This window comes from Poecilia reticulata, linkage group LG8, assembly GCF_000633615.1.
Source record: "Poecilia reticulata strain Guanapo linkage group LG8, Guppy_female_1.0+MT, whole genome shotgun sequence".
Lineage (NCBI taxonomy): Eukaryota > Metazoa > Chordata > Actinopteri > Cyprinodontiformes > Poeciliidae > Poecilia > Poecilia reticulata.
In genome coordinates, this window is record NC_024338.1 from 2,695,664 (window position 1) to 2,720,746 (window position 25,083).

Consider the following 25,083-nt stretch of genomic DNA (forward strand, 5'->3'; position numbering starts at 1 on the left):
TTAAAAATGAATGTCAAAAGAAAACCCATCAAGCATGTCAGACAAACACCACACAAGAACCAAAAGTTTATTTTCAAGTTAAAAACTTTATCATTTTTATATTGCATTAGAATCCCATGACAGAAAGAACCATTAAGAAAATTCTGCTTCATTTACACCATAAGAAAGCAACAAAAAAACAAAACAAATCACAAACCAGTAGTAAAATAATTATCTAGATGTGCAACTCTGGTGGAACCTTCATCCTCACTGTTTGGAGATTAGAGTTTCAACTCTTCATTCTGAGTTTCCTCTCATGCAAAGTTTACAATGAGGCACAACAATGCAAACACATTTAAAGAAATAGGATTTCTTGTGATAGGGTTTTGTGGAGAAGTGATGAGCAGCCAATATCTTATCTGTAATAGGTAACTATGAATATATTCCCTTTTACCCCTATCGGTTTTTGATTTTTTTTAACTCCTTTCAAACATTGGACACAAAATAACCAAAAACTACAAAATAATCAGCAATCATTCAAGGTTGCTTCAAGATGTCAGGACCTCCTGTTTTAGTCCAAGTCCTGCTGTTGGACTGACTCAACAAGAGGCACACAGCCTCTCAATCCCAGAAAACCCAAACTGGGCCTTTAAATCAACATTGTAACAGCCAACATTCAATCCTAGTCAAGTTTTCATCTGGCATGGAAAATAATAATAATCAATAAGTAGATGTTAATGTAATTTTGTTAAGCTGCATTTGATCACAGTAAGTCCTTTTCACACTAGCTGAACAATGCTTGTTGCCAGTAAGATAATGACTGCTTGAAAATAGGTCATATATTCCCACCTCAAAACAACCAACCTATCACTTTTAAGATACCTTAACTGAAACAAAAGTTTGCATCAGAGGAAGAGAGAACACATTCAGGAAGAAACTTGGAATTTTTTTTTCTTCTGAAATTAGACACTTAATGCCAGTGCAGCAGCCCCACTCCAACAGCACATCCATCCCTGTTCTACCAGCAGAGCTAGATCTCCAGAAGTCCATGGTGAGGGGTGGGATGACCAGCGTACAGTCCTGTCCAAAACTATTCACACCCCGAATCTTTACCATGGTGAGATTATTAACATTTATGTCTTTTATAGGGATTTTCTGTAAGAGACCAACACAGAGAATTGTAGAGGGGTTTTTTTTATAAAACAAATGCATTATTTTGCTTCTTTTTCCATATAATTAACTATTTGTTGGTCTACCACATAAAATTCCCATAAAAGACATTTAAAGCTGAGATTGTAATGTTTCAAAAAGGTCATGTCGTCCAAAGGGTATGAATATTTCTGCATGGTACTGAACGTGTGTCATGGAAAACAGATTAGTTTGTCAGAATCCTCATTAAAGTGCATATGCTTGCAATAAAGCAGCCTTGAGGAGCAAACAAAAGACTTCAAACGTTTAGCAGAATCAACTAAAACTGTTCAAAAATATGACCAAGACCAAAAAAACAAAAATCAATATAGCACAAACACCCAAACCATTCCATATATCTGATTATTCACACACTACTTATATAAAATATTTTGCCAAAGAAAAATATCCCTCAGAGTAGTAAAAAAAATAATAATGCTCCATGGTGAGATTAATAAAAAACAAAAACAAAACAAATAAAAACTAAGGAAAAGTCAGGTTCTTTGAATCTAGCCACTTCTGCAGCTGTAAAGAGAATTCGATTAGATTTTTCTAAGCCGTTTTGGTGTTAAATGTTATTTTTACATTAAATATGTGCAACTTCAACAGCTCATTTCTGATATCAGTAGTTGTGACGACATAAATATTCACATGAATGCACTTCTACACTGAATAAACATGGTAAATTTGAACATTTTGTATCACAAAATGTCTGTTTTGAAGTTTTTCAGCTGTCATGGGGATAATGGCCGACAGTAACAGTAGAAATGTGGAGTGTCTGATCTATGTTCCTGTTCATGAAAATATTCTAACATTAGAATTCTGTCAAAACTCAAGCTTGTTCTTTAGGTTCCACCTTTTCTTACCAAATAAAATGTATTATTTTCTACTACCATTTTTTAATTGCAAATATGCATGTTAATTATTATAGTTCAGAGGGTACTATAGAAATATCACTGAACTTTTTAAAAACATTACATGTAATGCTGCATTCCATCATTCATTTTGCATGAGCCTATTATTTGTCATGTATAATGACTTTATAAATGACTAGAGTAGTGGTCACAAGTTTAGATCTAATCTTTGTGGGCATAGGTTTGATCTGAATTTGGGACTTTTAATAATTAATTTTTAGTTTTTTTCCAAGGCAGAATTTTGATAAAATTAACTGTCAACATTTTTAAAAACAGGAATTGGACGGAAAAGTTATGGATTTATTGTAGATTTTCTCTGATCCACACTGGGTGTTAGTGGGGATGCAGACAAATTCACCTCAACCTTATGGTGGTGAAAGTTCAAGAAAACCTCTGATCTAGACGAAGCCAAAGCTTAATAACCTATATTTACTTTTTACAAGTATGACAAAAATACTTTTTTTCCTCAGCACTCACTGGACAAACTGATCTACAGAGGATTACAGGTTAACACTAGTCGTTTAGAACCATTTCTGAACTAGTGTCTACATCCTAGAGCCTGTGCGGATTGGAGAACGTCTGCAATAAATTCCAAGCTGAAGTTGTTTGTTGCATAATCACACAACCCTGGAAAAAAGAGGACTCAAATGAATGAATGAACAATAATAACCCATGAGGAGTGGATGTAAACGTGAAAATGACCTTTCCTCAGTGATTTTGTTGGTCTGATCTGGTGGTCCAGGTTTTACAAGGACATCATAATTTTATGTGAAATAAATCATTCTATCCTTCTGTTCATAAATGCAAATATTTATGTAGATGTATCAGAGATGAAAATGGCCCAATCTAAACATGTCAACTGGGGTGTTTATTGGAAAGTCTTCAAAACAGTTCCAGGTGTGATGAGCCTACATCTCCAACCTGAAAGCCACTAAGTGATGTTACCAACAGAGAGGTGAAGGCAGAAGAGAGGAAGACTGGTAGAAATGCACTGATCCGAGTTCACAGTGAGTCACACGGAGGGACTGGTTGGGTTGTTTTGGCATCCTGAAACATTGAAATGAGAGATACAAACTGCTCAGGTGGCCTTCTGCAGAGGTTGGACTCCAAGTGTCTTGGTTTAGCCCATGTTAGACTGGCTGCATGTGCAGGATGGATGGCGGACACCTGGACATGCAGTGGATCTATCTCCCACTCAGATCCTCCTCTTGGCCTTCAGGCTGCCTCTCCTCCTCAGCCTCTACCTGCTCTGGGTTCCCAAGGAGACCTGCTGGTCTGACGTAGGCCTCGGCATGCTCCGCTGTCTCGGGTGGAGACATGGACATGGAAGGGTGAATGTTGGGGCTCATGGTGAAGTTCTCCACTCTAGATGACTCGTCAACTGGTCCGATGGAGCTGGTCTCGCTCATCGAGTCAGAACCTGCACCTGGGCGCCGAAATAACCTCTGACCTGTGACAGGAATCATGTGTTGATGTCGTCAGAATGAACAGGAAGTTTCCTCTAAACAAAACGTTTTCTAGAAACATGGAATCCTTAAACTTGGCACTTGAAGCCAATTATAGATTTCTGTGGTCATTTTCCAGGTCATTATTCACTGTACACATGAAAGTCATGAACAATGACTGGCTTTTATTATCTGTGAAGCACACAATGAAAACCAGCTGACAACACAAAGAGGGACAGCAGGGAATGACACTGGATCTCATCAATTCTCCTAATGAGCTTAGGGTGATTTCACACCTGATGGTCTGCCAGACCAAAGCTACAACATTTGTTCCATTTTCAGCTGGTTCTCTTTCACACTGCAAAGATCAGATGAACCAAAGCTTTGAAAAACCTGTCCCCCCCTCACCTGCTCTATTAGGACTTAAATGTCTTCATTGAAGCAAAGTGGAACTTGTATTTGTTTGTGTTCACAGTCTTGGTGACAAAATTTTCTGTGATGCTGTTTGTTCTCTGTTCTCTTCACACAACAGCTGCGCTTCTCTTCAGATGAACTTAAAAACAGATGGATTTTTTTTACTGGTTCTGGGACAACATCAGCTTTATTTACCGTCTTTGTGTTGGTCAGTCACATAAAATCTCAATAAAACAAACTTAAGTTTGTAATTATAACGCAAGAAAATATGCAAATGTTTTAAATTGCAAGACATTAGACATACATTTGCTCCTGTTCTTGTCCTCTTCTTTGTAAGACTGTTGTACTGTTTGTAGTAGAACAGAAGACATTGTGTATGCGACTAGTCACATGTAAAACTGTATGAAAAGCTGTCCTTGTTTGACCAATAGAGTTTTAGGAAGATGGTTCTTCATCTTTTAGAAAAAGTCTTTCTATAAGTGTCTTGAAGCAGAGATATGAACATTAATTTACTATTCCAAAAAACAAAAAAAAATTCTGTTGTTTCATAAAAGCAGTACATAACAGAAACTGGCCTACCTGACAGTCTCTTAGCTGAAAGGGTGGGGATGTCTTGGAGGGACATCCTGCCTGCCTGGACTTTGGTGGARTAAGTCACGTCTGTGGAATCCAGAGAACCTGAGGACCAAAGAGGTTAAATCAACATGTCTGCTGTCCAAACAATCACATAAAAAACCTTTACAGTAAGGCTCTACTTTATTGAAGACTACCACAATAACATACTTTTGCTACATCCACATGGTAGTCTTCTTAAAAAAAAAAATAGACATTTTTCCATCTACCCATAAATTAAACGAGTCAGCTTGTTTTATTTATGGGTAAATGTCTGTCAGCCACCATTTTGTAACTGCATGGAAGGTTCCGGGTCTGACGTTGCCACGCCAACGATACTGGAATGTATGCATGTGCTGAAAGCACCACAATAAAGAGGAAAGTACAAAAATGAAAGAGATTCAACTGACCCTGTCTTCACTGAAGGCAAATATTTGGACTCATTTTGTTTTTTACTGTAATCCATGGAAAACCAAGCTTTACATGAGCTTCACTGTGTTCAAGGTTTGCCAAATGAAGATTGTGCACTTCAAAAACTCTACAAATGGAGCAACGTACTCCTTCGGTACAGAGCTTTGCGAGGAGTGTGAAGTTTGTGGCTGTATTTTTATGAAGAAAGACACTCAGACAGAAATGCTTTGTTTCCACTATCTGTTTTTTATATCTGCAGGGAATGCTTATCCAGCATATTCATACCAAATGGTGAGGAATTATGTCACTTTTTCACTATTCTGCACTATGAAGATTGTCAAATGGCTAAAAACTTCTGAATAGAAAATGTGACGTTGTCGTGGTCAGAGGAAGCCGTCTGCAGGAGGGTGTGGCACTCTCTCTGTGAACGCTTTGTAAAACCTAAATGGTAAATATTCTGACACAATCGACACAATCGACTAGGGCAGTTACTCCATTTATTTATAAATACATTGAGCATTCTTTGTATGTTTAATTCTGTATGAAAGTGATACGTTTTTGTCTTCGTACTCTGTCCAGTTCCCTCACTTATTATTGACCATTTCTTTAAGTTTAAGAAAAAAAACTGAGGGCTAAAAATTGGAGGTAACACACTAACTATAGTTAGTTATAACTAAGTGCAGCTAGTTCTGCTGCACTAGCTTCAAAACTAGCTTCTTCTTTGTTATAATGTCAGTTTTCAAACAAGTAAAGGAAACACTATGGCCACCAACTGGTAATGTGGCCCTGTATATCAATCAACTAATGGGATGAATGACAGGCCGACGTCTATTTATTTTATGTCATGCAATTTACCCACACTACAATCACCATCGACGTATTGAGCACTCCTGCTCCAGAACATGTCTGCAGTCAGTAAAGTACCTGCTGCCAGGTTAAAAGTCCTTCCCTTTACGGAGCTTTCAACGGGAGAGAACCAATTCAGCACAGAGCCGAACACAGGAAGCTGTCTCAGCATCCCCTAGAACATACAGATTCAGATTTAGTGGTGACAACGCAACAAAGGAAAAGGACATGTGGCGAGCCGTAGCAGATTCATTGAGCACATCTGTTCCGTTAACACAAGCACACACACCTCCTCCAGGAGTTTCTCCTCGTTGGCCTTTTGCAGCTGCAGCTCTGCCTCCAGGATGCCCTTCCTCACACGCTCTGTCATGTTCTCCAGTAACTGCAGAGGACAGAATCACAACTGTTGAAGTGCTGTAGAAAACATAACAAGAGTCACTAAATTCAGTCCAATTCTACGCTTTGTGCTCTGAGTGATGTCATGCCTTATTATTTATTTTACATTATATTTAGAATTATTAATTGCACTTTCTGGACCATCTGAAAGACGTTTTGCTGCAGTTTATTTTACATGTTTGACCAGCGTAGTCAACCTGTTCTATTTGTCAGCTTCAGTTTCTTTATTATTTATTTTCCATTGGCTGCTCTACTTCTAATTGCACTGACTGAACAAAAGAAAGTTGTTGTTTTTACATGTTTGACCAAGGCTCTGAAGCTACTGGAGTGTTTGAGTGAGCTGAACTGGTACAGAGAGATAAAAAAAAAAGTAATTCAGTACATTTATCCGTTTTAAGTGTTTAAAAAACTAAACGCTTCGAGTCAATTCTGTTTATCTGTCCGATACCAAACCTCTGGCCAAGGTTTGGTATCGGACAGAGGTTCAGTTATATCTGATATCTGAGATATGTAACATCCCCATATATATCAGTTCCCATCAGATATATCAGTTATATCTGATATATGAGATATCAGATATAACTGATATCTCAGATATCAGTTATATCTGATATATGAGATATCAGATATAACTGATATCTCATATATCAGTTATATCTGATATATGAGATATCAGATATAACTGATATCTCAGATATCAGTTATATCAGAGATAACTGATATCTCAGATATATTTATTACTGTATCAGAAGTGAAAAACATGGATCAGCACTTCTCTAGTTTTTGTGTTGTTTTTTCTTTACTGCAGTGAGCCTTGATGTAGCCAAACTCCGTTAAGTATGGCATTGTTTTGATGCCATATTATATTATATTATATGGAGGATCAGATAGCAGGTAAAACAGCGCGCAGCTACAAACACTCACCTGGATTAGCATGACTGTCGGAAAGCTAAACAAATACCCCGCAAAATTATTTAAGTCTCTGAGCTGCGATGTAAGACGCTGGTTCTGCTCTCGCTCTTGAACCGCTGCTACGCGCTACAGGTAGTAATATTTCACAGACGGAGCGCCGCTTCTGCTCCACCTGGTAGTGACTCTCACACCAAACCTCTGCTTAAAGCTGCAGCATCTAACCTAAAAAATACATTTTACATACGTATTAAAACTTTCGCTGTCCTAAACATGAGACAAATAATCTCTGAAAAAATAATTGATCTCCTCCCTGCTCTGCATAATTACTTCGCTCAGTCAGAAACAGCCAATCAGAACTAGCAGTAATCAGCTAGCCGCCATGCTATCAGGAAGTTTTCATTCAGTAACTCTGGATTGTTTATTGTAATGGAACCTTTATTTGCCTTTGAATGTTAAGTTTTATACTTGAATTTCTTTGGCAATGTTGAGAGGTTTTATTTTGGCTCTCTGCATTATTTAGCCTCTTCAGAGCCTTCATATGTTATCAGTCTGTTAAAGATAGTATTACAGATAGCTGTACAATTTGCACAATGCCTGTCTAAATTAAGGTGAATTTATGGTTCCTTTTTCCACATAATGTAACGGTAGTGCTTATGATTAAAAAAATAATAATTATGTGATCGGTATCGTGATCGGCCCTCATGGGTGATCGGAATCGGTATCGGCAGGAAAAAACCTGATCGGCACATCTCTAAATGTAACGCATGTTGCATTTATGTGTTACATCCCCAGTTTAATTGGGGACCTCCTAGGGTCCCCAATTATGGATAGACCTCCTGGGGTCCCCAATTAAACTAAGTCTACTGGACAACCAGGTGGGAAGGCATCCTGCAGAACAAACAGAGCAGTTACCCTTCCACTCTCCTCTATGTCTCTTCCCAGTGTGGATATCGTGTCCACCAGCTCTGACACATCAACATCATCTGTCACCATGCCCACAAAGATGCAGTTCTCTTCCGTCACAAACTCAGGGCCTGATATAGGATTAAAGGAGAAAGGAAAAAGATTGAACATAAAACACAATGCACCAGATTGGGGCACAGATGGTGAGGAACCTACCAGTGGAGAAAAAGATGTCTGTGTCAAGCTCTTGTAGTTTTGTCAGCAGTGCATCGTTGATTTTCTTCTGCTCCTGTTTCCTCCTGCTCTCATCTGCTCCTTCAGCCTGGGATTCATACCTGGACATCAACACAAGCTCAGAAAGGTGCAAAATGCCCAAACTTGCTTTTTCACCTCCACACCTGTTTGTTTTCACTGAGCCTGTCTGACCGAATGGACAGCAGTAAATGAAGAACAAGCCACTTTTATTACACAGCATCATTCTGCAGATGGTCTGGGTTTCTAGAGCCTCTTTATTTACATGCAGACTGATCAGACTACCAATAAAAAGGTTTTGTTAAAAGGAATTTCACTCATCAATATCACAATAATAAAATGCAGTGTTTATCATCTTCTAAAATTATTTACATCTAACAGCAAATATACCACTCAGCAGATTCCACAGCTCTTGTATTTCATTTAGATGCAACTTTACAAATCTAGTCTTTGCTCTGCTGCCATATTTTTTCAGTCTTTGTTCTGCCCTCATGTAAATTAGCCATACTCATCCAGTGGTTTTTCTATGATTTTAACACTGAACATGCTAACTAAAGCTTTCAGCGTTTCGACCTCTTTGGGTTTTGGGTTTTTGTCATTTTTCTGAATATGGAACACTTTGACCTAGACGAACTTGCTGGAAGGTTCACTCCTGGGAAAACCAACAGTTGTGTTACATGTTTTTTTCTTTTATTAAGGTCGCTCCTCATGTTTTCTCTTCATCATGTTAATACTTATTTTTCATGAAGCACAGAGGAAGTCAGAAAAGAAAAGCTTTGAGGAAAAAAATTAACATTGTGGAATTGTTTCACAATAATGTTTTTGTACGCTTGTGATTAGATGCAAATAACTTAAGAACCTGATAGAGTCCAGTTAACTTTTTAAAACTTGACAAAAGACAATTTAAATAGGTTGCTATTTCAATTGCAACCAATTAAAATAGGTGCTGTCTTAGGTTGCTAAGACAGCAGCTAGTCTGAGGTAGCGTCTTTAACCAAAGTGAAGAAAACATGAGAGGAATGCCTGAACAACTGGTCAGTCACTGGTCAGCCCCTTAAACAAACTCCATATTATTTTCTCAGTTTGATAGTCATTTTATGAAATAAAAAAATTAACAATTAATTAAAATAAATTATTAATTTGAATTAATCTAAATATGTAACTAACAAATAAGTAAATAATAAAATGGATAGATTAATATTTCATGTGGCTTTTGTAAAGACCCTGTTGATCAAACACATCTTTCATGGGAAACCCATCAGCCCAGACAGCTCACCGGACTGCTCCCAGACCAGGCCAGCTCAGCTCCTCTATGTATGTGAGTGACAGTGCGTGGCGGTGGGTCTCCTCCCTGAAGTCCTGTCTTAAGTTCATTGTGGCTGACATCATCGGCACCAGCTCCAGGAGTTTCTGCACCACTTCATCAACATCTTCCTGCTGGGTTCCCAGCACTGGTGGGAAAAGCCAGAAAAGTGTTCAGCTAACATTTCTGCACTCTTCTAGCACTTGGAGTGGACGCCTAAAAGCAATGTCATTTCAGCGATGCGCAGGTATTCATGTTACCTGCAGCTGTGAGGAGGGGGCTGAAACGCACACAGGTCCCTTCATCTTCCAGCTCCACCACATCCACTCCACTAGTGGGAACCAGCTGAGCAAGCTGCTCACCCATCTGCATTCAGACCAGTACAGAATATTCTGTGCTGGTTGGGTCACTAAAAATATTCATACTGTAGATGTGTGGTAAAATATGTGGTGGTAAGATGCTCAGAAAAGTCTTTATTCTTTACATGATGCCCTAAAATGAGCAGTTTTGACTGGATGATGTAAACGTTTCATATCAGATGATATAGATAATTACTGACCGTTTTTTAATATCTGAAATATGACCTTAACTATACACTGCAGTTTTTCATTTTTAAGCAGTTATGAGTCATGGTGACAAAACCTTAAACTGCTACAGAGCAAGTTACTCAACAGGTTGTTGCTAGGTTACCAAGTGAGCTGCTAGGTGACCAAAAAGTGAGTGAGCTAGTTGATGTCACCAATCTTGTTCAACTCGTCACAATGCCTTTCCTCTGCCTATATTTCCCAGAATGCTGTGCAGGTCTGGATCAGAGTTCAGTGAAATTATTAAATATTCTATCAGATGCATTATCTACTGATATTGAGTCTATCATGATATATATTGCTACTGATTTCTTGTCTATCCTTAATGCAGGACACACAAAGTTTTACATTTTTTTCTTTCTCATACCATGACCTTTAACCCTGCCATTTCTAAAACTATAAGGAAAAACTCACCCATCTGTTGATTGTATCCAGCGCCTCCTTCTCTCCAGCACACAAACCGTCCACAGACCCCCCACTGCCTCCTTACACACAACAGATGAGAAAACAAAGGACATTAAATTATTACGATGCTTTCATCAAACTGGGTCTAGTCACCATTCAAACATTTAGAACTTGAATTGATTCATTACTAAACAGCACCATCTGGTGGTTAGCTTATGAAAACATGTTCAAACAAATGTAAAAACTGATTTCTCATATTTCCATCAGTCGGTAAGACGCTTGTTTTTGGGACCATCTCTGAATTGCTTCCAGTTTCCCTTGACTTGCCAAAACTCTGAAAAGTTCATTGCAGGATATTGCTGCCAGTTTGTCTGCTCTGAACAGTCAACGACCTCTAGATGATTCTGTCTTTCTTGTGAGTTGAAAAGGAAAGTGTGTTCCTGTTGTTGTAGTGAATGGATGGATGGTGATAAACTCAAAGCTGAGGAGAAGCTGAAAGTAGATCTCAGTGGAGATGGTTGATGGTGTCTCCCGGACACCATCAACCAGGTCATTGTGTTAGTGGAAGATGTTTGACCGCGAGAACCTGGACTCTCGCAACATGTCCTATGGGTGTTTGGTAGTGGTGAACTCTACATTTTTAAAGGTTGTTATTGATAAGGCAATGATTTTTCAACCAAAAAGGTATATTTGGCAGCTACTTCATATTGGCTTTTGAGGAAAAGGTGTAGTCCAGCATTGATGCATCGTTTTATGAAAGGCGCCCACTGAACGTTCCCAACACCCAGGCATGGTGCCACACCATTTCAGAAGCTCTTTCTTGCTAGGTGTAAAGGGTGTATACTTGTAGAGCACTTTATCAATATCTCAAAGTGCATTACATCACACTACATTCACTCAGGGCTTATGGCACCAAAATACATTACAGATATACGAAACCTCTCAGATCTTCTGGTTCTGCATCCCCAGAAAAGGAACCAAACATGGAGAAGCAGCATTCAGCTTCTATGCACCACAAATATGGAACAAACTTCCAGAAAACTGTAAAACAGCTGAAACACTGAGTTCCTTGAAATCTAGAATAAAAACTCACCTGTTTAGAGCTGATTTTGATTAGAAGTAAATGAAACATTCATCAACATATTTGAGATATTGAGTTGTGTATTGATGATTGTGATGATGGCATTTGACAAAATGTAATGTTTATTGCTTGTTTTCACAGTTGGTGACTGTATGTTGTTGTCATGATGTAAAGGACGTGGAACTGCCTACAATGTGCTATGTAAGTAAAGTTGATTTGATTTGATGGCGGCAAGCTATCAAATCAAATCAAATCAGCTGTGGCTAMATTGTAGCCACAGCTACCCTGGGGCAGTCTGCCATGCAGCGGCACCACTGGGCCCTCTGACTACCGTCAGCTGAAGTGACATGTTATGCAAAATGCGACAACTTTACCAGCATTCGACTCCTGGGAAAACTTAAACAGCACGACAGGAGAGTTTTGTTCATCTTCCACCTGTTGAACACACAAGAATATGGATCAGGCGCTGGAGACAGATGTAACACCACACAACCTTTTCGTTATCATGCAAGACATGTTAGTTGAAAAGGGGCGATGTGCTGCAGCTTGAGTAAACACGGACTGCATGACAGTTGTAAGTAAATGTCCCATATAGTGTTTGAAATATCCCACTGCTCTGTATGGTGGTGGTGGATGGAGCCTTTGGCTCAGAGTGAAATGGAGCGCATCAAGCTAAAGTCAAACGTACAATTCTGAAATAACAGCTGCACAGATGGATTAGCTCCTCAAACTCTGTTGAGTGATCAAAGCAACTGATCACTAACTAATAAGCTAACTAAGCTCTCCATGACTTTAGTTTGAAATGTTTTCGTAGTCTGGCATCCCATGCCTCTCAGGATCGCTGAATTTCAGCTCAAAGTCCCTGAACAAGGCTGAAGACGAGCATCTGAGGCGGCTGCTCCTCAACTCCAGAGGGCTTTTCATCTTTTTAAAGGTTTTATTCTTCTGATCTGGTTAAGTGTAACTCTCACAAAATATTTTTATTTGTATGTTATGCTTTTTATCTGTTATTTTCTGTACTTTGTTAGATTTTTAGTATATTCATTAACTGCAGACTTGTTCAGTTTTAGTTGTTTTTAAAAGTGCTTTAGAAATAAATCATAAATGTTTTTAATATCCATTTCAACTAGGGCAGCAGCTAATGATTATTTTAGCAATTGATTATTTTGAAAATTGAAGAAAAAATCGGTACATTCAACAAATTTTTCATTTAACCACTGAAGTGGTTAAATGAAACCACTTAAGTGGTTTGCATATTTCTAATATGCAAATATTAGAAATATTTGCATTTCTAATATTTACCCAATATTAGAAATGCAAAAATAAAAATGCAAACAAATTATTCAAATAATTTTTAAAATAGAAAAAGAAACATTTATTACCTTATATGCAAAAACAGAATTCCTTTAGTGAACACTTGATCATTTGTAGTAAAGGATGCATCTAGGATGCAGCTAAAAGTCCTTCTAACATGTGAAGAGCTCAGGCCTCCCTGCTGGACTTACATCAACACTGCAGGACTGGACTGATGAATGTGTTCAATAGAAGAGTTTTGGTCACAGAATTTGAACCAGGTGAAGCTAAAACTGGTGAGTTTCTGGAAGAACGTGTTTACAGAAAAAGCTCTTTTTTTATGTCTTAAATGCAAAATGTATATTATTTTTGTCAGTTCTGGCTTAATTATTGCTCTGTGGGTTGTTCTTTCAGCAAATACCAGTTAAAATAATTGTCAACTAATCATGAATTAGTTGACCATTATTTCAGTAATCGATTCATTATGACTAATCTGATTAATTGCTTCAGCACTAGTTTCAAATGCAGGATCTGAAAACTCTCTTGATGGACAACACATACATCACAACTACATCCTTTCATACTTGGACACATTTAATGGCAATCCTGCCGGTCCCATGGTAGGTTCCTCAACATCTCTTCACAACCTGATCATCCACACTCTGTTTCTCTGTTACTATATAATTAAATTTTCATCCTGAAGTGAAAAAATATTCAGGGTAAAAACTAGTTACCATATGGCAATGGGTGCTTCAAATACTACACTGATGTTTCTGGGAAGCTTATGAACTTATGAACCAGGTCATTAGGCACCATGGTGAGAGTCATCCAGACATTTTGAAGGTTTTTCCCAACATTTGCTGACAGCTGTGTGCAGTTAAAACTGGAATCAACAGAGATGTGGTGAGAATTCAGAAATAAATCTAGTAAATATCTGAGCTGATATTAACTGCAAGTAATTTTTATTCTAAACCACTGCAGTGGAAAACCAAAGCAAAGGCAATTCATATTATCAATGAGTCAAATGATAAGTTAAGCAAGAGTTGGTCTTGCTTAGCTCATCTTAATCTATAGATTAAAATTAGCAGATTTCAGATAAGCCTGCTGTTTGTGTATTTGTGGAAAAATCTAATTTTGCCATAAAAACATTTCTAAACTCAAAGGGGAACTATTTCAAACTGAGCATCATGGTTCAGTCATCTGCTCCTGATGACAGCATTCACAGTGCATGTCTGAGGTAAACGCATTTGTTTAAAAAATAATTAGCTGATTTAAAAAAATATTCTCAATATAACTAAAGCTCTGTATAAAAGATCAATTTGTAATACAATTTGCTCTACAGTAGGCAGTATCAGATTGCCACACCACATTTCACAGTGAACAGTTCTTCATGACCCTGTTTTTCTTCCAGACAACAAGAGACTGTAGTTATGAGGAGCAACCTTTTAGTCTCTCAAACACATGCCTGGGTGAAACCACGCCGTAAGAAATCAGGAAGAAATGAAGAATCCGCCAGCAAATGGAGAGAGCATTTCATTGAGCTGATGAAGATGAGAGAAAATGGACCAGAACTGATAGAATGAAACAGGATGAAGGGAGGTGGGGGTAAGAGGCAGAGGCTTGGTCCCACCTACAATAGAGAGTATGAGAGAGCCCAGAATGTCCCGCAGAGAAGCCCCGGAGATGGGTGGGATCTGCGACACCAGGCCCTGGAACCAAGGTAGCCCATACCGACTACAATACACAGGAAGCCTCTCACACACATCTGACTGAGACAGTTAAACTACAGACTCCTTGACCTGCTGCCTGTTGTAACTGCTGAGCTCCAAGCTCTGGGTCAGGACTGGGTTCCCCTACACTGTGTTCACCGTGTCTTGGCTTCATCACGTCTCAGTGTGTGGTAAGCTAGTCAGTCCCTCCTGGAAGTTGTGATCGCAACTTAGTGCAAATTCACTTATTATTCGCAATTTTCACAAGTCATTAGAAATCTGTCAGATTTCTAATGAAATCTGACTGGTCAGATTTCATTGTCTAACGTTGTCTGTATTTCCTGCTTTTCTGTTGGTTTCTTACCAACCGCTGCAAATACATTTTGACCAATCCTCTCAGCTCCTTTGTAATTTAACTTCCTGTTTCACGACGTCTCTTGAAAGACTAACTCGCAAAATGAAATTATGTGTAACATGAATAAGCTGTAACGTTTGCCGTATTTTTTGTAGCAAAATCCATTTTGAGATGTTCTGTAGGATTTGCTTCTACAGTGTAAACACTTCATGTTAACTTGAATGACCAATATGAAGTTCTGTTTTGCACTTTAAAATCTCCTCAGGTCAGGAATTGATTTTTATTGAGGTGCTACTTATTAGCACCTCAATACCTCAAGTACCTTTTCAAGAAGGTACTTGAAAATGTTATTTGCACTTTAAATATTAACTATGTTAAAAACTCAGGTTAAGCTGCACATAACCTTTATGTGCAGCTATTTAAACTTTATTAATTTTTTTTAAATGCAACTTTGGCCACAATTTTATGATAAAGGTGTCACAAAATCTACAATTCAGACCACAACAATCACCAAAAACATCCCAACACCCTGGAAGGACTGAATAGTTGCTTTTTTTCATGCTAGTGAACAAGATTTAAAGTCAGCTCTGAACCCAAAGACTGATTTAGAATCCGTAAAATCTAACAAATTACCATTTTTAGAGCCTCAACGAGAGAGATCTGTTTCTCAAGCCCATCCTACAAACACAAGTGGATTTTGTTTTTGAACATGTTGCAATATACTGCTTATTAATATGTGGAGAAACTCTGATCCTTTATGTTCCTGTAAACAACGGCGACAAACAGAATATAACAATAAATGCAGCTAAATCCTAGAATGAATGTAAAGCAATCGTTTATGTTTTATGTCATTAATGAGCATGTGAGCAAACACAGACTGGACCATGTTGTTAAAGTTAAGGTGTCATATTACAGATTACAGGTTTTACAGATTTTATGTTTCTTTATTTGTGCAGCAACACATTTTCAGATTTTTTTTATCATCTTCAAACTACAAACTACAAACCTAGGTAACCTGTGGGTACCTAGGTTTGTAGGGTTAAGCAAGTCTTTACTTAAATACAAGTAAGTACTTATATTTAAGTCTTTACTTTGACTGGACCACTATTCCACATGGGCCTGTTTTTATCTAGCCCATCGTGTTCATGAGCGTGATCCTTCTGCATGTCACATATTTCAGTCAGTGCACAGCAGTTATTAAAATTCCGCACTCCCTTGGGTTCATTTATCCTAAAATAGGGCAGATTTTTGGATTAACCAGTTAATAATTGGATAGAAAAAGGTTCTTAATATAGGATTTTTTATAGATATCATCTGAACCAGGTGAAGCTAAAACTATGGTACTTGAAAAGTTCTGGGTAGAAAATACTTACAGAATTTTTTTTTTATATATCTTAAATGCAAAGTACAGTTTTGGCTTAATTACTGCAAAATGTCCTTATCAATCAATCAATCAAATTTTATTTGTATAGCACATTTCAGCAGCAAGGCATTTCAAAGTGCTTTACATAATTAAAAAAACAGCTATTAAAAATAAAACAGCAAAAAAAAAAACTTATTTTGAGTCTGTATACTCCAGTTAATGATTAATCAATTGCGAAATTAGTTGAAGATTATTTCAATAATCGATTTTCAGCCAAATAGCCCTAGAGAAGACGTACCAAAGTTCTGATGCAGGTCACAGATTTCAGCTTCAGCAGAATGTGCTGGCTCTGCAGGGGAGAAAAACGAATTAAAGTGCATCATTTAGTTAATAACTTTCGTTTCTGAACATACTTCTGAAAACCTTAAGGGCATAGATATGTTCCATTGACTGCGTGGTAGCATTCTCCTGCTAACATACTCCATGTTTTTTTGTTTATAGAATGCCTGTTCATTAAGGTAAGGTAAGGTAATTTTACTTATATAGCACATTTTCAGCAACAAGGCAATTCAAAGTGCTTTACATGAGTTAAAGGGAAATACAAACAAAACATTAACCAATAAGAAGCCTTCTACCGAAAAAACTGGAAAAATATTTTTCCTGTCATTCTTTTTCCTCTTTCTTGATCATTCCTTCATTAAGGAGAACAGATGAACCTGTACTGTTCTTCATTTGCATCTTAGAAATGATTCAAATACATACTGTGCAAAAACAATCACTCTTCCAACTGTGGTTTCCAATAAAGTCATGCTCACCAAAGCGGCGGCGTGTCTGATCTTCTGAACAATGCCGTTGTGGCCCAGGTACTGGAGAGAGAGCCACAGAGGCAGCGCCCGCAGCTTCTCCACAGGCTGGCTGGAGGTCAGACCAGCTGCCAGGGACTGAGCACACAGACACACACAAATCAGGCCCCTTCACCACGGCTCCCCCTACAGTCTGAATAAGAAAGGCGTGAGCCTACCAGGGCCGGGTCTTCGTGTCTGTAGAGGGTGACAGCAGTTACTGCAGGCAGCCCGAGCCAGCGACCAGGTGTCAGCGTCATGCTGTCACTTCTGGTGGCTCCCTGTAGAAAAACACACCGATTACAATCTAACATTGTTCAAAGCAAAACTCAAAACTCATATGTTCAAGTTAGCCTTCTCACTTTAACTGTGTAGGTATTTTGTGGTTTAGTGTCTTGCAGCCATTTCTTTACCATTTAATTTGTGTTTTTAATTTTGTAAAGTGTCCTTGGGTGTTTTGAAAGGCGCTGTCAAATAAAATGCATTATTATTATTATTATTATTATTATTTACATAACTGGTAGGTATAAAACCCCTCAGATGCTGTCTTACACTGTGCACAGGAAAAAATTCACTTTAATCATGTCTGGATGCGTCTTCCCTGCTACATTCGGCATTGCAGCCATTACAAGACACAGTTTATGTGAGCAAAGAAACAGAGAGCAAGAAAGATAAAGGGCAATGACACATATAATGCATTCATTTGAGAATGATATCATAGCTTTGATTTTTGATTTTAAGCCTCCTTTCAGATGAAATATAGTTATTTAAGGAGAACTAGTTCAACTTAGAGCTGCACCTGGTGATGCTCTATGAACATAAATCAATTCATTTTAAGCATGATTGAACTTGACAAGTTCAAGACTGGTTCTTGTTAAGGATGAACTGGGAAAACACAGAAGTGGGTGTTATTTAAATGAGATTACCATGACAGCAGAGGTGACCTGGGCCAGAGCCAGGGTGGCAAGGTTGACCCTAAAGGGAAAAAAAACACATTAAGTTTGTTTGGGAAAACAGAGTTGTGCAATCAAATGACTTAAGATAATTAACATGTGTAATTGCTGTTGTTCAGGTCGGTAGGTAGATAGGTCAGTCAAACATTATTAACAAACCAGCGTTCTGGTTTTTAGGTGCGTCTTATAGTGCGGAAAATACGGTACATTTAGTGACAAAAATTAAAAGATCTGTACATCTTGTTTTTTCAGTTTTTTTCCTTTGCTAATTTTTATTTTTTTATTTCATTTTCTGTTTTCTTGTTTGAAATAAATGACCTTTCATTCATTTTAGATAATTCCTAAATGGTGATGAGGTATTTGAGGCCTGAGCATCATCGCTGACTTACCCCTCCACATGAAGCCATATACCATGCTGGTCACACAGCTCCCTAAGGCGACTCAGTTTGTCTGTATGACCTGCTTCAGGGGTTCCTGAGATGGAGAATCAGCAGAAACAAAACTGCATCATTAATTCATCGTCAGTTTAAAAAAAAATTCCAAACAATCGTTGCAGAATTCCTGGTATTGTACACATGGATATAAGTATTTTGGAACAGTCTGATCTTCACCTGCGTTGGCGATCAGCAGCAAAGGAAGCTTCCCAGCATCTGTGTCCTCTTTGATCAACTTGTCCAACAGGGCAACATCCTGGAAGTCAAAGGCATGTTTCTTATCACATTTATATTCACTGAGCCATTTGAGGTGGATGCTGCTCCATCTGTTTCCACCTACCATTTGGTGCTGGGATCCAAAGATGGTGTTACATGGCACTGTGCACAGGCTGGACAGAGGCAAGCCAAGCTAATGGAGACAAAGGAAAATCATGTTTTCTTTGTATGCAACTGGTAGTCTTTAACTTTAAAATTAGACATTAGGAAATGATTCAGTCACTGTTTGAGTCAAGGTGCTCCCAGAGGCTTAGTTAGCCTCATATGTGTGCAGTCATGTGAAAAGTCATCAAGATAGAACAGTGAACTGACATTTACACCAGATCCTCATAATAAGCAATAAACTGTCTACACTCACTTATCCTGGGCTGACAATTATTGCACACCTAAGGTCCCACCACTTCATTCAACTAAAGTCTAGACTTTGACTGGGCCATTTTAAATTAATGACTGCTATTCCAGCTGTTGTGTTGTAGATTAGCATGATGATTGGGATCATATGACTTCATATATTCTCATTCTGTCTCATTTAAAACCACAGGCATCAGCAGGTCACTGTGTGGAACTCTCCAAGAAAAGTGATTTTAAATCCTCATTTGAGAACATGCAGCGATTTCAAGGAGGTGTGCGTCTAAACTGAGGAAAAACAACTGTGTAGCATAAGTCTAGAGATCAACATGAAAGCACTTTCAGTTACATTTTAAATATAGTCAGAAGCAAGAGTCTCAGGATCCAGCATTAAGGACAGCATTATGTGTTTTGCAGGCATATAGTTCCATGTTATACATAATCAAGACACTATCTTACTTTCACTTCTCATAAAAATGAGAAGTGAAAGTGAAAATGAGAAGTGTATTTATCGAATATGACTTGAAAGAAATTTGACTTTTTAATTTAACTACTTGAAATTGGGCCAAAGACTCTTTGAAAACTATTGCTCTTTCTGAATCTCTGTCTTCAAGAAGTCATCACCACATCACTCCTCGATTAAGCCTTTAACTTTTTTTTTTTTTTTTTACCAGCATTGCTCTGAGAACTGGCTCCTATAACAAGGTCAGTAGATGGCCAGTTCCACCAGGTGTTTGCTAAATGCTGCTGGCTAGTCTGAAGGAGTTAAGTGAGGGAAAGGTGAAAGCTTGTGAAAGCTTGGAAGTTTGAAAACTGCAGCTGAGAGGAGGAGATGTATCTAAATAGCAGGGCTAGGTTCACAGGGTCCAGAGCAAAATGCTCCAAGAAAGAGAAACTCATGAAGTCTTCCACAGCGTCATAATGAAGGCGATGTTTTCTTAGAAAACCATCCATCGGTATTGTGGGACAGTAAAGACAAACAATCTGCATTCTGAACTGCACCTCAACCATGTCTAAGGTTGAAACTTCGATAGTTTGTGTTCCAGCAGGACAACACCAAGCCTCTGGCTGGAAACAAAACACCTGTTGATGTTTCCATGGAGGGCTGTTAAGGGACATTTTATCCAAATATTAGTAGGACTGAGCAGTATGGGGTCCCACGGTGAACTGTGCTGGCACCATTCCTCTACTCCCTCTACACTCCAGACATCTATATCAACTCCCCACTTCAGAAGTTCTCTGATGACTCTGCCTTAGCTGGCCTCTTCACAGGTGAGGACGACTCAGAGGACAGATGGTGTACTCAGCACTTCGTGTACTGGTGCCAGCGCAACCAGCTCCTGGTCAAGGAGCTAGCTCTATGCTAGTCCTTTGCAGTGCAGGTGGTTGGAGACAGAAAAACTCTGGCTAAAACCACATCACTGTAGGACAATGTCTCGCAGAACACTTATTTCTACTCTATTTGTTTCTATATTGATTCCACCCACCTGGTTGCATAGGTGTTGTCCCAGGCCAGGCCTGCAGGAGGCGCTTTGGTAGATAACTGGCTGTCTGGAGCTTAAGACAGCATAGCCTTCAGTTGTATATTCCTCGTAACGGGCGTTGATGGCAAGCCGACAAACCTTTACAAGGCCATCCCTGTCATCTTCATGGAAATAGGCGGAGCCATTGTCATACCTGCAGGACAGTCAGGTGATGGATGTAGATGTGATCACTGATAAACATTAACCAGGCTCATAAACTGCATCTGTGAACCCAGATTGCTATGATGTAAACTATGTTTGATAAGCTGCAGATATTGCATGGGATTAGTAAAATATCTATAATTTCAAGCAATTCTTCAAAATTACAAAAAAAACATGACAAACTGTTAGTGAAATGGAATATGGTGTCTTGCAGAATTGTATTTGGATTTTCTATGCAGATATGAATCTAACCACATAACCACATTGAATAACTCCCTACTTTTATTAAAGAAGCAACATTATGTATTTTCCAGGCATATAGTGACATTTTATAGCACAATCAAGTAACTATGCTACCTTCAGTTTTTAGAAAAATGCTATATGTTTGTATGTAAATATGACTCAAAAGAATTTTAACTTTATAATTTAACACTATGAAATTGGGCCTTTGTCTCTTTAAAAACTCCTGTTTTTTCTGAAACTCTGTCTTCAGGAAGTCATCCCAACACGGCTCCTCTATTAACCCTCTAACAAAGTTTTTAAAAGCATTGCACTGAGAAGAAAATCCTATAATGAGCTCAGCAGATCCACAGTTCCACCAGGTGTTTGCTAATTGCTGAAGGCTTGTCTGAAGGAGCCGAGTGAGGGAGTTATGGGAGAGGGCTGCTCTGTGAGGCAGAAGCTTGGAAAATGCAGCTGTAACCCAAAGGCGTGGCTAGGTCCACCTGGGTGTTTTGCACAGCTGAATGGTTGCCATGGAGATTAAAGGATTTTGCAAGCATGCATGAAAAGGTCAAAAAAGTAAAATTTACATCATACAGACTATTTAATATGTTTATAAATAAATAATAATAAAAAACAACAAAAATACTCCGTTTTAAATATCTGACCAAAATTATGAAGTGTAATTGTGGAGACTTCACAGATTCACATGCATCACTGGAGCAGATGGAGACAGACCTCTGTACTATTACATGCAAACCATATAAAATACAATGTAATTGCAAATGTAATGTGAGAAAATGTGAACAAGTATTTGAAGTATGAATACTTTCACAAGGTAAGGTATCAGTAGTTGGATGCTGATATTGTACCTGTCTAACACTTGACAAAGACCTTTTAAACCTGAATGTTGTTGCCTAAATGACGGAGGGTACTACAGGGTTTACCTGAAGATCCTGCAGAGCCACAGCGTGGTGTCAGACAGAATCCGAGTGGTTAGCTTCCGGAGCCGCTCTCTGTCTAACACGGAGATGTAAGCTGCCAGACTGTGGCCCAGCAAGGCCATGTGACCCTGTTCCCCCACATTCTGGATCCTGCTGGGCACAGCACACATAACCATCTGTGCACCACTAAGCTTCAATCAGTGGTCAGTTATGCTTACGGCTGGCAGGCCTTGTCCCTCCCATCCTCTTCATCTTCCTCTTCATGGATGAGATGGTGAACAAGGTGCAGTATTGTGGTTACATCCTGGCCACTGCACATGAAACAGAACTTGAACTCGCAACTTTGTACATAGAAGACAACTGTTGTATCCAGTGAGCCACAGTGAAGCCAGTTTATTACCAGCGGAACATTCAGGTGCTGTAAAACTTTAGAGGGTTAACGGACATTATCTCAGTCATCAAACATGACTAATGCAGAACATTGTAGGCCACACTTCACCTTGCCTGCTGCTGGTGGTGTCAGACTGCCCCGGGGCAGCTGTGGCTACAATCCAGCAGCTCACCACCACCAGTGTGCCACCATGTGTGTAAATGACTGAATGTAGTGTGGAGCGCTTTGTGGGCTGGAATTGATAAAGCGCTATGTAAGTACAAGCCATTTACCATTTATTTAAGACATTTCTGTTAAATCTGAAATTTGTTCTTGTTTAGACACATCCAATACCACCATGCTTTTCCATTATAAAACATTCCGATGCCGAGTTGTACTCTAGTGATAATTAAAGCATACTGTGGTTCAGTGGATTTTAATTGTGGGGATTTTTATCATGTTTTGCATCCTGAGAAACTGTTAATATGTCACTAACATGTTAAAGATTATATTTCTGTTGAACATTGTCTTGATAAAAAATCATTCTTCTAACACACAGCCTTCTTTAAACACAACAATACAAACAGGTTTTTAAAACAGCATCCGGGAGAGTAGAAAGATGTCTGCAATATACCCTGCAGAATGAAACACACACAAGGACTGAGCTGGAATAAAACCTGACCTGGGCTAGCTGTGTGTGTGTGCGTGTGTGTCACTGCTCCTTGTGGGAACCAAAGCCTGGTCTCCACAAGGGAAAAGGCTTCTTTTGGGTCAGGGGTTAGATTTAGGACTAAGGTGTGAATTGAATTTTGGTTAGGGTTAGGGCTGGGTCTCAACTGGTAATGGTTAGGTTTTAGGGTCAAGCAACTGAAATCAATGAAAAATGAATGGAAGTCAATGCAAAGTGCATGTGAAAACAGAAAAATGTAACGTGTGTGTAAGTGTCTTACTCTCCCTGTAGAGGTCCGGGGATACTGGTTCTACTGAAACGTCGGCTTTCCGTTCCTGCTTCTGGCTCCCTAAACACACACCACACAGCTCCATGAATTTCTCACCCCCTTCTTCCTTATTGTATAAAGATGATGTTGAACCCTACATCTGTCCATCTCCAAGGATCCTCATGGCTTCACTCAGGTTCTTTCCCACCTGAGCCAGAGCAGCATCCACCATGATCAAGGAAGAGATTTTGCTTCCTGAAGGAGAGTTAAGAAGAATTCACACATGAAGCACACAATGGATCAACAGACCAATATAAAGTAGGGTACAATTGTGAAGTGACAGGAAATTCACTCGTTGTCAAAAAAGTGTGGCATGCATTTATGCTTGTACTCCTTTCAGACCGTTAACAATTGTCTTTAAACGGTAGCCTCCTATACCTGAAACTTTTTCTATTAAAGGCAGCTACAGTGGAGAGAAAGTTGCACAATATGAGAATTGCACTAATTGAAATTACAAAAATAAATGTGCTTCATAGAAACATGCCGATTTCAGAAAAACTTATGTTTTTGTAATAGGATGAGGTGGTTTCTCAGCTGTATCAAAATAGCTGAGCTTAGGATGAGCAGCGGGGCTCCAAACTGTGTGCAAGTAAATGATATGCTGGTGTATTATTGTCCCCATAATCATTCACTCCTCAGGTGGAAGTCGGAGAGGTTCAGCAGCGGAGCTCCTCTGGCTGAGAGAAGCTGAGTCAGTGGCCAACTCTCCTTCAGACCCTCGGTATGAGCTGGGGTTCGGACGCTAGTCGCACTTAAAGATGATACTCAGATGTTTATTTTTTTTATTAATTTAGTCGTTTGGAAAACTGCAATGGAAACACTTTTTTGCATCATGAGTCATGTGATCGACAGCCAGATGCTACTACTGGTAAAAGCAACGAGGAAGATGACAAGAAGTAGGACGATGAGGGTTTGTTTTAGTTTTTCGGACAGTGTGCAGCTGGCTCCACAAGAGCTCTCACACATTGGAATGACACAACACACAACATTTTCTGAACTGTGTGACGCTGCACAGTTCAGAAAATGTTGCGAGTCATTCCCACGTGTTGAATCCATAAACCTTTTGTAAATTCGCCAACTACAATTTTCACAAAGCTGTAGCTGCTCCCAAGTAGGTGGGGCTTGTTGCTCCAACACCTAAATAATGAGCCAATCAGAGGAGGCACCAAAGTCTCCTCTGATTGGCCGATAAAGATCGCTAGCAGCATGGCTGCCTTATGACTATATCCATAGACATAATATAAGAATAGACGCCTCATGGCCACTCACGCCAATTGTCGCTGACAAGATTTAGGGCGGCCATCTTGGAGAGGTCGACCGTTCCACTCAGCGTTATGTGTTTAGCAGGCACAATGACGTATCAGCGCATTTAATCAATCATTACACGCTTTTTTGTTACTGGAAACCATATTCAAACATCTATCAAAGCTACATTTATAAACAATTGTATTTTTAAGTATGTTTTTAATACATAGTTCAGCATATTTAAATATGCTTAGTGGCAATAACAATAGAATAGGAATGGAATATTCTGATATTGATGTATTATGAGCATATTACAAAGCACACATCCGTTCATAATTTATTTAGTAATATCAATACATATTTATATAACTATACAAACACAAACAAATAATGATTAATAA

General features: G+C 38.9%; 1 protein-coding gene across 1 annotated transcript in view; it reads right to left on the minus strand.

Annotated features, from left to right (window-relative positions):
* Positions 1-2,928: 2,928 nt before the first annotated feature.
* The window catches only part of pdxdc1 (pyridoxal-dependent decarboxylase domain containing 1), a 28,711-nt gene continuing 6,556 nt past the window's right edge, over positions 2,929-25,083 (minus strand). The window contains exons 2-23 of the mRNA XM_008415030.2: positions 23,536-23,632; positions 23,390-23,458; positions 22,288-22,380; positions 22,073-22,219; positions 20,706-20,895; positions 18,935-19,003; positions 18,772-18,850; positions 18,550-18,634; positions 18,134-18,182; positions 17,387-17,488; positions 17,181-17,306; positions 16,664-16,714; positions 12,020-12,080; positions 10,574-10,644; positions 9,836-9,941; positions 9,549-9,723; positions 8,237-8,355; positions 8,030-8,151; positions 6,099-6,191; positions 5,888-5,984; positions 4,520-4,618; positions 2,929-3,531 (exon numbers count right to left, since the gene is read on the minus strand). Coding sequence (XP_008413252.1) covers positions 3,266-3,531; positions 4,520-4,618; positions 5,888-5,984; positions 6,099-6,191; positions 8,030-8,151; positions 8,237-8,355; positions 9,549-9,723; positions 9,836-9,941; positions 10,574-10,644; positions 12,020-12,080; positions 16,664-16,714; positions 17,181-17,306; positions 17,387-17,488; positions 18,134-18,182; positions 18,550-18,634; positions 18,772-18,850; positions 18,935-19,003; positions 20,706-20,895; positions 22,073-22,219; positions 22,288-22,380; positions 23,390-23,458; positions 23,536-23,609 — 2,343 coding nt within the window. The 5' untranslated portion in view covers positions 23,610-23,632 and the 3' untranslated portion in view covers positions 2,929-3,265. The remainder of the gene's footprint in view (positions 3,532-4,519; positions 4,619-5,887; positions 5,985-6,098; positions 6,192-8,029; positions 8,152-8,236; positions 8,356-9,548; positions 9,724-9,835; positions 9,942-10,573; positions 10,645-12,019; positions 12,081-16,663; positions 16,715-17,180; positions 17,307-17,386; positions 17,489-18,133; positions 18,183-18,549; positions 18,635-18,771; positions 18,851-18,934; positions 19,004-20,705; positions 20,896-22,072; positions 22,220-22,287; positions 22,381-23,389; positions 23,459-23,535; positions 23,633-25,083) is intronic.